We start from the raw sequence: 13,282 nt of genomic DNA on the forward strand, positions 1-13,282 counted from the left end.
TTTTTTTTTTTTTTTTTTTTTTGTGAATACTTAGTAAAGTAATAAGACACTTGATGTGAGGTTCCATTCAATGTAGTTTTTCAGTATGTGTTCATAAAACCTGCATGTATTGTATTATATTAGATTATATTAGATTGTTAGCAAAATGCAGTTTTAAATGGAGTGTTTCATATGAACCTCTGATGTATTATATCATGCAATACCAGACAAATGTTTGGAATAAATATGATTTGTTTTTAATGCTTTTGAAAGAATCTCTTCTGCTCACTAAGGCTGCATTTATTTGATCAAAAATACAGTAACTACTGTAATATTGTGAAATGTTATTACAATTTCAAATAACTATTTTCCAATGTAATATATGTTAAAATGTCATTTATTCCTGTGATGCAAAGCTGAATTTTTCAGTTTTCAGTGACACATAATCCATCCGAAATCACTCTAATATGCTGATTTGCTTTTCAGTTATTATCAATTATTATTGGTGCTCAATTATTAAAAACATTTATTTTGATGATCTAAGTTGAAAATAGCTTCAATATTTTTGTGGAAACTGTGATACATTTTTTAGGACTCTTTGATGAACAGAAAGTTCAAAAGAACAGCATTTATTTGAAATAGAAATCTTTTGTAACATTATAAATGTTTTTATTGTCACTTTTATTTAATGTTTCCTTGATGAATAAAAGTTTTTATATATATATATATATATATATATATATGACTTACCTTATTTACTTTTAAATGGTTTCCACAAAAAATATGAAGCAGAGTAGCAAATCAGCATATTAGTATGATTTCTGAAGATCATGTGACACTGAAGACTGGAGTAATGATGCTGAAAATTCAGCTTTGATCACAGAAATAAATTACATTTTACAATATATTCACATTGAAAACAGTTATATTTCTGATAATAGTTCGTATTTTTGATCAAATAAATGCAGCCTTGGTGAGCAGAAGAGATTTAATTACTCCAAATGTTTGACCGGTACACTGTAAAAAAAGATTGTGATTTTAACAGTAAAAGACTGTATGTAAGCTACAGTAAAAACCTGTTAATTGGTTATCAGTAACTTTCCATACTATATACGGTGAATAACTGTAATTACATTTAATGTCATTTTACAGTAAAATACTGTTAAAATTACAGTTTTTGGAAGTGAAAAAGAAAGAGTCATTGTATAATTTACAGTGAAAAACCATAAATTGACACTCCCAGAATTCCCTGCATGACACTTCATATTTTTTGTTTTTTCATTGAAATAACTATGTTTCTTCTTAGTTTTTTCTGATCAGTTGTGCACATTAGGGCTTCGTCTTACATCTAATGTTGTTAAATTAATGTTTACTGCATTATTTCAGTAGCATGTGTGTTACCATGTTGGTGTTGAGTGTTTGTGTGAATGACACTGTGCACCTTCTATATATAAGTATTGCCCTCCTCAGCTCGTAGAAATGCTGTTTGTGATGAGCTTTGGTTCATCATGTGACTTTCTCATCACCACCTGTTTTTGGTGGTCATCAGTTCATTACAATGGTTCAAAACAGATATTAGTACTTCAATATGTTGGTTTATTAACATTACATCAGTTAATGAAATACGGTATTTTATTGTGAATTTAAGTTAAGTCTGTAAAACCTAAAATATTGCTACCATATTTTTAACGGTGAAATTCTGGCAACCACAGCTTCTGGTATTTTACCGTAAATGTCAACAATTTTTTTTACAGTGTAGCGTATATCTTCTTATATCTAAAAAGCTCTGACTCACCGGTTGGAAGGAAGCTGGTGACTGCGATCAGTAAGAACGATGCCAGCAGGCAGGTGAGGATCCAGGCAGCAGATTTCCAGCATCTGCGCACACCGTCTGACACACGCTGACTGTTCATGGCAGAATAGATGCAGCTGGGCGCCTGCAGCACATACAAACACCTTCAGTGAGTGCTTTAACCTCTCAAGATCCGTTTATCTGCATGCAATTTGCTCTTTTTCTGTCTTCTGCTGTTGCTTATTCTCACTGTAGTTGTCTGACACCAGACGCCGAGGTTATTACAGTAACTGAGTCTGCTGGTCAGTGATTGGACAGCTTCTCCTCATAGTACGTTATGTAAAAACACACATGCACTCACAACATCAATAGCAACAAATGCTCAGCCTGCAGGCAGTTCTGAACAGACATGTATTGATATACCAGAGCAGGCCGATCGTTTGTGTGACCATGTGCCTGGTGATAATATGTTATCCAGAGAGGTTTTTATGCTCCAGAGATGGTGTAGAATGTGATTATGTATAAATGAGGGATGCATTTTAGTGTAGAGTCATTGTATGTATTTTTGCATGTCAAAGTCATTTTTGGATGTTTTCAGATTGATGTGCATGTCCATGTTTGACCCATTTTTCTGGATCCGGACAAACTTAAAGATTCAAACACATGCACATAAACACATTTAAAGCACAAGCTCCTACACAGAAAGCAAAAAGACCAGGCTTTAAAGTCAACATGAAAATTTAACTAATTCACATTCATGGTCTTAATAGGAAAATGATCAGTTTGTGCACATAATTTCAATGCAAAACATTTGTTTTCATAATCTTTCTTCATAATGTAACTTTTATGTAATGTAACCTTCTTTTCCGGCTAATGGCATCAATTCCTGTAGCTCAAACAGTAAAGCATGATGCTAGCAATGGCAAGGTCGTGTTATTCATTAGATTACTAGGATATGCATGAACAGAATAAATGTGAAATTGGAATGCAATATAAATCCTGCCCAACTTTTCTTATCATATTTCACTCAGAAATCCGATCTCATGGCAATTTGTACATATTTGGCAAGGTGGCTCGTATGAATTGATACGATTTGTGAAAAATCATACATATTTTACTAGGTGACAAATTCATAGGAAGGACCACACCTAACCCCGCCCCTAAACTTAACCGTCACAAAAATAGCGTTGAAAATATATTATATTACCAAATGTTAAGTGCACTACAAATATTTCATGTTGACTTTCATGTAGAAAGGATAATTCCTGTTAATGTTCATGGTTACAACACTGACCTTAATAACATTTCTGACAGTACAGAGGACCTGTAATCATAATTCTGAAAATGTGAGATTTTTAATTTTGTATAAAAACTTAAAATTCTGGGGGAGAATATGATATTCCACGGCGCAGATAGTGAACATTCCGGGCCTCAGACGCACAAAAAGACATTTCTGCTGTCTGTGGTCACCATCGTCAGCGGCTAAACGCTGCTTCCTGCGAATCTGTCACTGGGACCGTCCTGAACGCTCAGGCAGCCGATGACACCGCTGGGTGCAGAAGGGGGGTAGATCGTGGAGGCAGAAAGACAGGACGGAAAGCGTTTAGCCTTGGTTGCCTGGTTATATCTGTGAGAACCTGGGTTACTTCAGCTAGTTTCCAAGGCAGCATTTGCCATTTTAGTTTAACTTGATGTAATAGCTAATACAAAAACTAAAATACAATTAAAAAAATATACATAGACATTTTTGAAAAAAACTAAAAATGACAAAAACACAACAAAATTATAAAAAAAACAGCATTTTTTAGAGTGTATGATAACACTAGTAAGCACTAACCATCAGATCAACATGAGCCCAGTGTTACTGTAGTTAACTAAAACTAAAACTAAACCAATAAAAAATAAAATCAACTTTACCTAAACTAAAATGTAAAAAAAAAAAAAAAAACGAAGGCAACATTTCTCATTTCCTTTAGTTTAAGTTGATGTAAAATAACTAAAAACCAAATTAAAAATAATAAAAATAATTTATTTAAAAAACAAAAACTAATAAAAATGACAAAAATGCACAACAAAATTACTAAAACTTTAACTAAAATTAACATGAAAGCATAACATTTAAAATAAAATCTAATTCAAAATATTAACATTATAATCTTAATGATACTAAAATAAAACTGGTGAGAACTAACATCAGATTAACATGAGCTTCAGCCCAGGGTTATTATAGGTAACTGAAACTAAACCCATAAAAATGTAATAAACTTTAACTGAAATAAAATATTTAAAAAATTTATCAACTTATTTCTAGTTGCGAACTTGATGTACTAGAATAACTAAAACTGAAATAAAAAAAATAATTTATTTAAAACAAATAAAAATGGCAAAAACACAACATAATGACTAACACTTTAACTGAAATTAAAACAAAAACAGACTAATTAAAAATATTAATGCAACTATAAAAGTATCTACCAAAATTACACTGCTTCAGCCAGCAGTGTGCATAAATAAATGCTCAAAGGGAAAATTGTATTGTAAGAGATCTTATTTGTATTTTTTCTCTTCTTTAGGTGCCTCAAATAGTCAGAAACCTCGCAACGAGCAAATAAAGCAACCCAAATTTAATCGAAACCTCTATCCGACAGCAACAGCAAGCACCTCCTCGTCGGCCGAGAAGCAAATCCACTGCCCATTCACATGCAGTTTCTGATCTGCTTGCATTTGAAGAGCTAAAACCCTGACGCTCAGATTGAGCAGCCAATTAGCCGCGGAGAACTTTCTAACGCGAGCCTGCAGACAAAATGGTGCAGTTGTGAAGGCCTGAAAATTAATCTAGTCACCAATATTCTGTTTTTCAATACTCCATTCATGGCTGGATGCAGCACGGATCCACGAGGGAATAATGTTGGCTTTTGTGTCGCCTGTGTTTGCCCTCCCTCTCTCTCCTTCTCACGCTGACAGATCCCAGCCGCTCGTGAAAATACACGAAGATAACCTGGGAGAGAACTCTCATCTCGCTTCAGACTGGATTTTGATCCAAGTTCACCATCAGAAGATTGACTTTGATTGTTTTCTTGTTTCTGATGTTATTTCTTTTCAATTAAGACTTTAAAAAGAAACAGGTGAACCTTAAGTTTGAATAATGAATATTTAAAAGAACCTACTTTTGGAAAATAACTATTGCAGAATTCCAGATTCTACCATTTTTTTTAAAGATATGTATGATTTTAATATATATAATGATATAATTTAATTTAATATATATAATAATATATTGCATTAAGTGTTTTTTGACAAGTTGTATTTTAAGAACTGATAATTTCAATAATTAGCGTTTTTCATATATATCAAACTGTATTTTCTATTGCCCTACACCGACCCTACACCTAAACCTACCCCTCACAGGAAACTTTCTGCATTTTTACTTTCTCAAAAAAACTCATTCTGTATGATTTATAAGCTTTTGTACCCATGGGGACCTCAATTTAGGTCCCCACCGTGACACAAGTCCCCATGAGTCTGTATTCAGGTTTTAGTCCCCACCAGGATATATAAACCTGCACACACACACACACACACACACACATCCAAGATGTTATTTAAAAAGAGAGAAATACTGGTTTACTGATTTCAAAATTAATTTGTTCAAAACCAAAAGAGCTACTGAGATAAAACACTTTAATCTGTTTAAAAATGGTGTTTATGCATTTTTATACCTAATAAAGTGTCATGAAATTAAAGCAATCAGCTGATGTAGGCGTCAAGACCAAATTAAAGCTCTGAACTCTAAATAAATACCTGTTTTTAAGATATTTATTGAATTCATAGGAGTGAAGAAGGCTTTTAGCCCAAACATCTGTGACCAAAAATATTTAGGCCCAATATGTAAGGTTATTCATTTTTATTTAATAAAAAAAAAATCCATTAATTTGGATTACACCGTTTTAACATACATTAATAAACTTAATGTGATGCATTATTGTCAGTCATACATAAATGAAACAAGAATGAGATTTATGTAATAGTACATCAATTTTAGTTATTGTGTTTAAAATACACAGTAAACATTATATATTCATCATTGGAAAATTCTATTTATTATTCTGTATGTAAACCAATCTCATATATTTATGATTGATTAAATCTAGCTTGTTATACATCTAGCCATATATAAACTGTTCAGACTATTTAACTGATTAAATTGAACTCTTTTCACAATTGAAACATTTATGCTGATTCTATGGAATTTGAATAAATATGGTTTGGAAATATGAATATTTAAATCAATTCAAATAGAGACAAATACTTAAAGGAATAGTTCATCCAAAAATTTACATTTGCTGAAAATGTACTCCCCCTAAGGCCATCCAAGATTAGGATGAGTTTGTTTCTTCATCAGATTTGGAGAAATGTAGCATTGCATCACTGTCTCAGCAATGGATGCTCTGCAGTGAATGGGTGCCGTCAGCATGAGAGTCCAAACAGCTGATAAAAACATCACAATAATCCACAAGTAATCCACACCACTCCAGTCCATCAATTAATGTCTTGTGAAAATCTGCATGCCAAATTTGTAAGAAACACATCCATACTTAAGGCGCTTTTAACTTCAAACCGTTGCTTCGGGCCAAAATATGAGTCCTCTCTCCATAATAAGGCTTCCTCCAGTGAAAAAGTTCATCTCCTGTTGTCTCTCACATCAAAAGTCATACACATATTTGTTTAGAGCAGTTTTAAACAGTGCTTGATCTGTGCAGATTTCTCTCCTGATTCAGACCAGACCACTTTTTCACTGGAGGAAGCGTTATTATGGATTATGGTTTTAATATATAGCTGGAGTCATAGAAAGCAGACAGCTCTGACAGTAGCCAATATTTTGATCTTTTCTTCTTTTTACCTATGCGGTCATGTAATCTGAGGACACTGAAATAAGAAAAAAAGGACGATTTATTATTTCAAGCAGAAGTAACATATTCCAGGAACTAGTGTGATATCTGGAATCAAGGAATATCCCGGAATATCACACTAGTTCCTGGATTACATATTTCCTTTTGTGTGGTTTTCGGATATTTTGTATATTTTTGTTTCCTGATTTGACATAGTTTGATGTTTCATAAACACCGAAATATAATCAGTCCACATGTACAGTAGTTTTCATTGTGAAATGACCCGGAAATGAGTACATTTTTGGGTGATTTTGTAATTCATTCCCTCTTTTTTCCCCCCCTTTCAGATAAAGATGGGAGACTTTTAAGAAATAATACAACCAAAAAATGTTTTCTTGTATATTTTATGATTCTTGTGATGCCAGTGATGGAAACATACTTTTGTAGCCCAAGCCTGGCATTTCATAAACATCTAAATGAGCATTTTCTGGTAAGGGTTATCATTTTACTTTATCAACAATAGACAAAATGTGCACAAAACTAAACTGTGTGCATATTGTTTACTATTGGACTTCCCCAGACTTACATTGGAATTTTGACCCTAAAGTCTTTGCATGTTTCCATTCATTTTGTTTGCAAGCATTTTTTTTCCTGCACTGGTCTTCTACACTGAAAAACAATTGGTGTAGGATTTACTTTGAAACACTGAAAGACTGAAATATTTCTTGTAAATCATATTCCAGGAATCTTGTTTAACCTTTTATTAACAAAAAAAAAAAAAAAGTTTTAAAAGTATATTAGTACCACCTATTTCAGATACGGAAACCTGTTTCCACCACACACACAAAAAAAGGTAATTACAACTTTTTATCTCACAATTCTGACAGTTTTCTCAAAATTCTTAGTTTATATCTCACAATTCCATTCTTTTCTTGCAATTATGAGAAAAAAAAGTCGATTGTGAGATATAAACTCAGAATTCTAGCTAGCTTGCTTGCAATTCTGAGTTTAAATTTCACAGTTCTGATTATAATTAAAAAAAAATTTTTTTTTTTCAGAATTCCGAGTTTAGGCTACATCTCACATTTTTATTTGTTTTGTTTCTAGCTCGAAATAAAATATTCAGTCTCGCAATTCTGAGTTGACATCTCGCAATTCTGTTTTGTTTCCACCACAAAATAAAAAAAAATAAAAAAAGGTAATTCTGACTTTTTTTCTCAGAATTGTTGATTTATATCTTGCAATTCTACATTTATGTCTTGCAATTCTTTATTTATGATTTATATTTATATATCACAATTTGGACATTTTTTTCGTAAAAAAATTTTTTTTTAATCCCGTGGCGGAAACCAGCCTCCATAGATATGGAGCCCTAAATAATACATAAAAACCAAACAAACTGTAATTGTCTGCTCTGCATGTCAGTCAGACAGTCTTTTTCTGTCAAAGTGGGCAGTTCTTGGCCTGCATCAGCTGCAGTGTTATCCAGACTTTATGCTGATAATTGTCTGGCTCTGTGAGAGCTGCACTAAACTCTACAGACGGTTCCTCTGCAGGCTGATCCCTCCTGAGCGGGATGGACATGTGCACGCTGCCCAGGGCTTTTGGAGACTCTCTCAGACCCGCGGCCTGTAGTGTCCGTCAAAAGACAGGAGAAGTCAAAATATGTCTCCTTCATCAGGATAATCCGCTCGCTTTGGGCTCCTGCCTGGTTTTGTTTGTAGTGAGTCAGTAGAGGTCAAGAAAAGAGTATATGCTTTTTTTATTGGAGGAGATTTTTTGAAGTGATGAGAATAGTGAACATAAATCTGAAGGGAATACTTTATTACTTATGAATGGGAGAAAGTGCAACAGGAAATAAGGCGTAATAAAACAGCCAATCGCCAGTTGGTAATGTCATTGCGTCACTTTGCATCGTTAACACTTCTGAGAGGCACGCGAAGGTTCTTGAAATGAAGTACTTCACTGTATTAACAAACTCAAAGTTTATTACCAAAGCCCAATAAGGATATAATATTTTTTAGAAAATTTGCATTTGATTACACTAATTAATAATGGTAAAAAAGGAGACGCACATGTACGACTGCACATGCGCATTGGCAGATCCAGCCTAAAATATAAGCTTTTTAATGCTATTTGAGCACAAGAAACAACATTTATGGGACGAATTGAGTCAGTTTCTGCTATTGATTTGAAATATGTTATTTGGTAACACTTTACAATACTTTAGTTAACATGAACTAAGCATAAACAATATACTTCAACAGCAATTATTAATCTTAGCTAATGTTAATTTCAACATTTACTAATGCATTATTAAAATCAAAAGCTGTGCTTGTTCACATTAGTTAATGCACTGTGAATTAACATGAACTAACAATGAACGACTGTATTTTCATTAACTAACATTAACAAAGATGAATAAATACTGTAATAAATGTACTGCTCATTGTTTGTTCATGTTAGTTAATACATTAACTAACATTAACTAATGGAACCTCATTGTAAAGTGTCACTTATTATTTAAAGCAGTTTTTGAGATTTCAGGATTTCCCCATTCAAGTAGATAGGATTTGATTTTGGGTGCCCAAAATAGCTGCCTGAAGGCAAATTTGACCGCCGAGTGAACAGACTTTCCTTAAAAAGGACTTTGATTGTATGCACGGTTAGAAAAATCTCCCTACAGTATGTGTGTACAATACGCTGATGGTGCAATCTGCTTCATGCCCACTGTACGCAAACCCTAGCATACACAAAAAAACATAAGTATGCTTTGGGCTTCACTGTATGACAACTATTGACTCATTTGCATCTAATAGTATTTTAGGAATTAAGCCTTTGGATTGACATGCATTTCTCTAAAGCAAAGCAGTCCTGTTTGTTTTCATTTATTTTCCTGAAGAATTTAGAAGGATAACATATAAGGTACAGTTTGTGTTTGATTCTTGTCCAAGTTGGAAATTGGTGCATTTCCTTTCCCATAATCCCACTGGGCAGAGTTGGCGGTTGTTGGGAGGGGACGGCGGTGTCGGATTGTTTCTCACAGGAACCTGAAGTGTCTCTGGCCGCTCTGCAGGGCCTCATTGGCTCTCGCTGTCTGCCAACCTGTTTATCACCAGATGCTCCGGCTGCCAGGAAGCAGGTTACATAAAAAGAAGAACACAAAAGACACATAGCTGGTGATACATCGAATTTCACTGTGAAAAAACTTGACCTAACCTAAAAAATAAGGCAACCTATTACACTTCATTTCATTTAACTCAACTAATTCTCTCCAATTCTAATTTTGACAACTTAAAGACTTTATTCATCTAATGAGTAATTAAAAATTAACAGTGGCCACATAGTTGCTTCAAGCTGCAGTGCATGCTGGGAACTTGAATAACATTGTTCAGCGTAAAATTGTTTGTTCATAATACTCAATTTGGAAAGCTGAGACAATATTTGGACAAATAGTCAAGTATTTTATTACTTTTATTAGTAACATGTTTAGAGTATTCTTTTGAGTTCATAAAAAATACTAAACTATCTTTGTTTTACCATCTTTGAACAAACTTTGTTTTAATATTTGTTATAGAAACATTTTTGTCAAGTTCATTTCTTTTTACAGTGTGTCTATATCTGAGAAATGAAAGCGTTAAATTTAATTATTTGAACAAATGCTTGAATTGCATATTAAAAAATGGAAATACAGAGACCCAAAGTAGCTGGATTTTAAAGTTAAAATAAAATCTATATTTTTTTATTGTAATTTTTCTTTCTTTTTTTCTTTTTTTAAATTCTACTCCATGTTTATGGTCTTAATGTGCTTTTTTGTCTCTTTGACGTCCACGTACAAACTCAATTTTCCCCCCTACGTGACTAAATAAAATAAAGATTATTAAAGTATGTTTTACAAGAGTTAAATATTTCAGTCTTTCAAAATTTCGTGTTTAATTCAATGTGTTGTTTGCTGATTATTTATATTTATTTGTGAAATTTACCAGCAATTTTGGAGTGAACAATTACCAGTGCATTGTCAATTATAATATATTTTCTGCCAGTAGTTATGAAAATTAATTTTAGCCAAATAGCTGGATGTTTTATACTGTGCAGGACTAAAAATGTATACAGTTCTGCTTTGTGAAAATGACCTGACTACATAAACTGTGAGAGATTCATTGTGTGTGTATTGTTTAGGCTTGTTTTCTCAGACACTAAATACTTCTTTACGCAAAAGCTGTTCTAATAGTCCAGGACTCGTATGCTGCTGCTGCTTGTTCAGGGTTTTACTGGTTTGGTGTCTGTTGTTTAGTCAGTATTTAAGTTGTGGGAACATCGCTTCAGGGTGACAGTATAGCTTTCCATCATTATGTTCTCATACAGATTTATGACATTCATATGCATGTTAGAAGATGCACGTTAATGAAAATCACATTCATCTAGTCTTTAGCATGAACATGGAAAGATAACATTACTAGTCCACTAGAGTCATCCACTCAATTCTAAGAAAGATCATTCTTTTCTCTATGCTTGATTTAATGAATCCATACCTGAGGAGCTGAAATCTCACGGCCTCCTCGTTCGTTTGAAGGTCACGGTGAACTTATGTAAGTTTCTCAGTGTCTTCATATGGGTTATATAACAGTGGCACATGTACAGATATTCATGTCATAATTCTGACACATTCCAGTTTAAAATAGTGGGGTTTCTGTTTGCACCACTTTGACTTTTGGACGTTTCCATCCCTCATATATGGATCGTGATTGTGTTAAATGGGTTATGAAGCTGTTTTCACATAAATGACATGGTTACATTTTTATATCTATTGGTTTAGTGAAGTGTTACAGCGATTTTACTGCATTTAAGAGGAGGTGAAAGCCCTTGTTAGAGGAACTTTGGTGGTTCTTCAATTGGAGAGGATCATTATGACATGCTGGTTTGAATAGATATTGGATGGCTGAGAACCGTCAATTTTGTATTAAAATATTTGTATTATTATTATCGGACTCTTGTTAGAGTATGTTGTGTATTTTACACAAACAATGTTCTTAAAGAATGCTCAATAAATAAAGACAACAGTAGTAGTAATCAGAATCAGTCTAATCAGATAATATTAATAAATGTATTTTTATTATTATCATCTGTAATTATCAGAATAAAAACTTCTAATAAGACAATATTTATGAATAATACTTATTCTCATTATTAGTCATTATTTTCAGAATAAGTACTTCTAGTGAGATAATATTTTTTAATAATAGTGATTCTCATTATTAATCATAATTATTGGAATATATACTTCACATCAGATAATATTTGCAAATAATGTTTATTGTCATTATTACACATACCTATTGGAATAAATATGTCTATTCAGATAATATTTGCAAATGATGTTTTTTTCTTATTATCTAAAATAATCAGAATAAATACTTCTACTCAGATAATAGTTAACAACGTTTCTTCTCATTATTAGACATAATGGAATATATATATAATCAGATAATGATTATAATTTAGTATTTTCAATACTCTATAATTATCAGAATAAAAACTTAGATAAAATTTATTGTTGTTTATTCTTATTATTATACATAATTTTTCGGAATAAATACTTCTAATCAGATAAAATGTATAAATAATATTTATTCTCTTTATCATCTATATACTGATTAGAATAAATACTTCTCAGATAATATTTAATAATGTTTATTCCATTTATAATACGTAATTATTGGACTAAATACTCAATCAGATAATATTTATAAATTATGTTTATTCTCAATTTCATCTATAATTATCAGAATAAATACTTCAATAAGATAACATTAATTATTATTTATTCTCACTATTATACATAATTTATTGGAAAAAATACTTTTGATCACATAATATAAACTTTATAAGTAAAGTTTATTCTCATTATCTATGATTATCAGAATAAATACTTCAGTAAGATAATATTTGTTATTAATAGCTATCCTCATTATTTTAATATTAAACAGATAATATTCATATTTTTCGAAATCAACTTTCTTTAAAGGACATTTTTATTACATTTATAGCAGTTTCTACTAATTTAGCTGTGCTTATGTTTAGAAGAGCATGCATACTATTCCTAAAGTACAGTATGTACTGTATAGTGTGCCAGTATCTACTACATTTGAGAAAATGTGCAGAATATGACACTGCATCCCAGAAAGCATTGTGTTTGACCTTCTCCAGTGTAATGAAGGAACCAGTTGTGATTTTTAGCAACGCTTTCTTGTTTAATTGCTTGTATTAAAAAATTAGACATGCAAACCTAATATTTTTCTGAGATGATAACTGGACTTTGAAGTAAACATGCAACATGCATAATTAAGTCACGTGGCAACAATGTAGCATAATACTGTATGAAATGTATATCGATGTAATGATACATACTGTATCACTTAATATATATTTTTTAAATAGTAGGCCAATCTTCTTTTGTTCTGGTAACCTTAAATATGATATAGTATATTTGTATTTCCCGGCATATCAAATGCACCTGTGATCTTGATGTGCAGCAGATGCATGATGAGCTGATGCTCGTGTCAGACTCTCTCTCTCTGGCTGGTTCACGCAAAGAAAGAAGCGGATTAGAAAGGAACAGACT

At 32.3% G+C, this 13,282-nt stretch overlaps 1 protein-coding gene across 1 annotated transcript in view; it reads right to left on the reverse strand.

Annotated features, from left to right (window-relative positions):
- LOC107734354 (scavenger receptor cysteine-rich domain-containing group B protein-like) overlaps positions 1-1,913 on the reverse strand; it is a 17,534-nt gene extending 15,621 nt beyond the window's left edge. The window contains exon 1 of the mRNA XM_016546289.1: positions 1,775-1,913. Coding sequence (XP_016401775.1) covers positions 1,775-1,892 — 118 coding nt within the window. The 5' untranslated portion in view covers positions 1,893-1,913. The remainder of the gene's footprint in view (positions 1-1,774) is intronic.
- Between the last annotated feature and the right edge of the window lie 11,369 nt (positions 1,914-13,282).

Source organism: Sinocyclocheilus rhinocerous, unplaced genomic scaffold, assembly GCF_001515625.1.
Source record: "Sinocyclocheilus rhinocerous isolate Xijiao unplaced genomic scaffold, SAMN03320098_v1.1 scaffold370, whole genome shotgun sequence".
Taxonomy (NCBI): Eukaryota; Metazoa; Chordata; class Actinopteri; order Cypriniformes; family Cyprinidae; genus Sinocyclocheilus; species Sinocyclocheilus rhinocerous.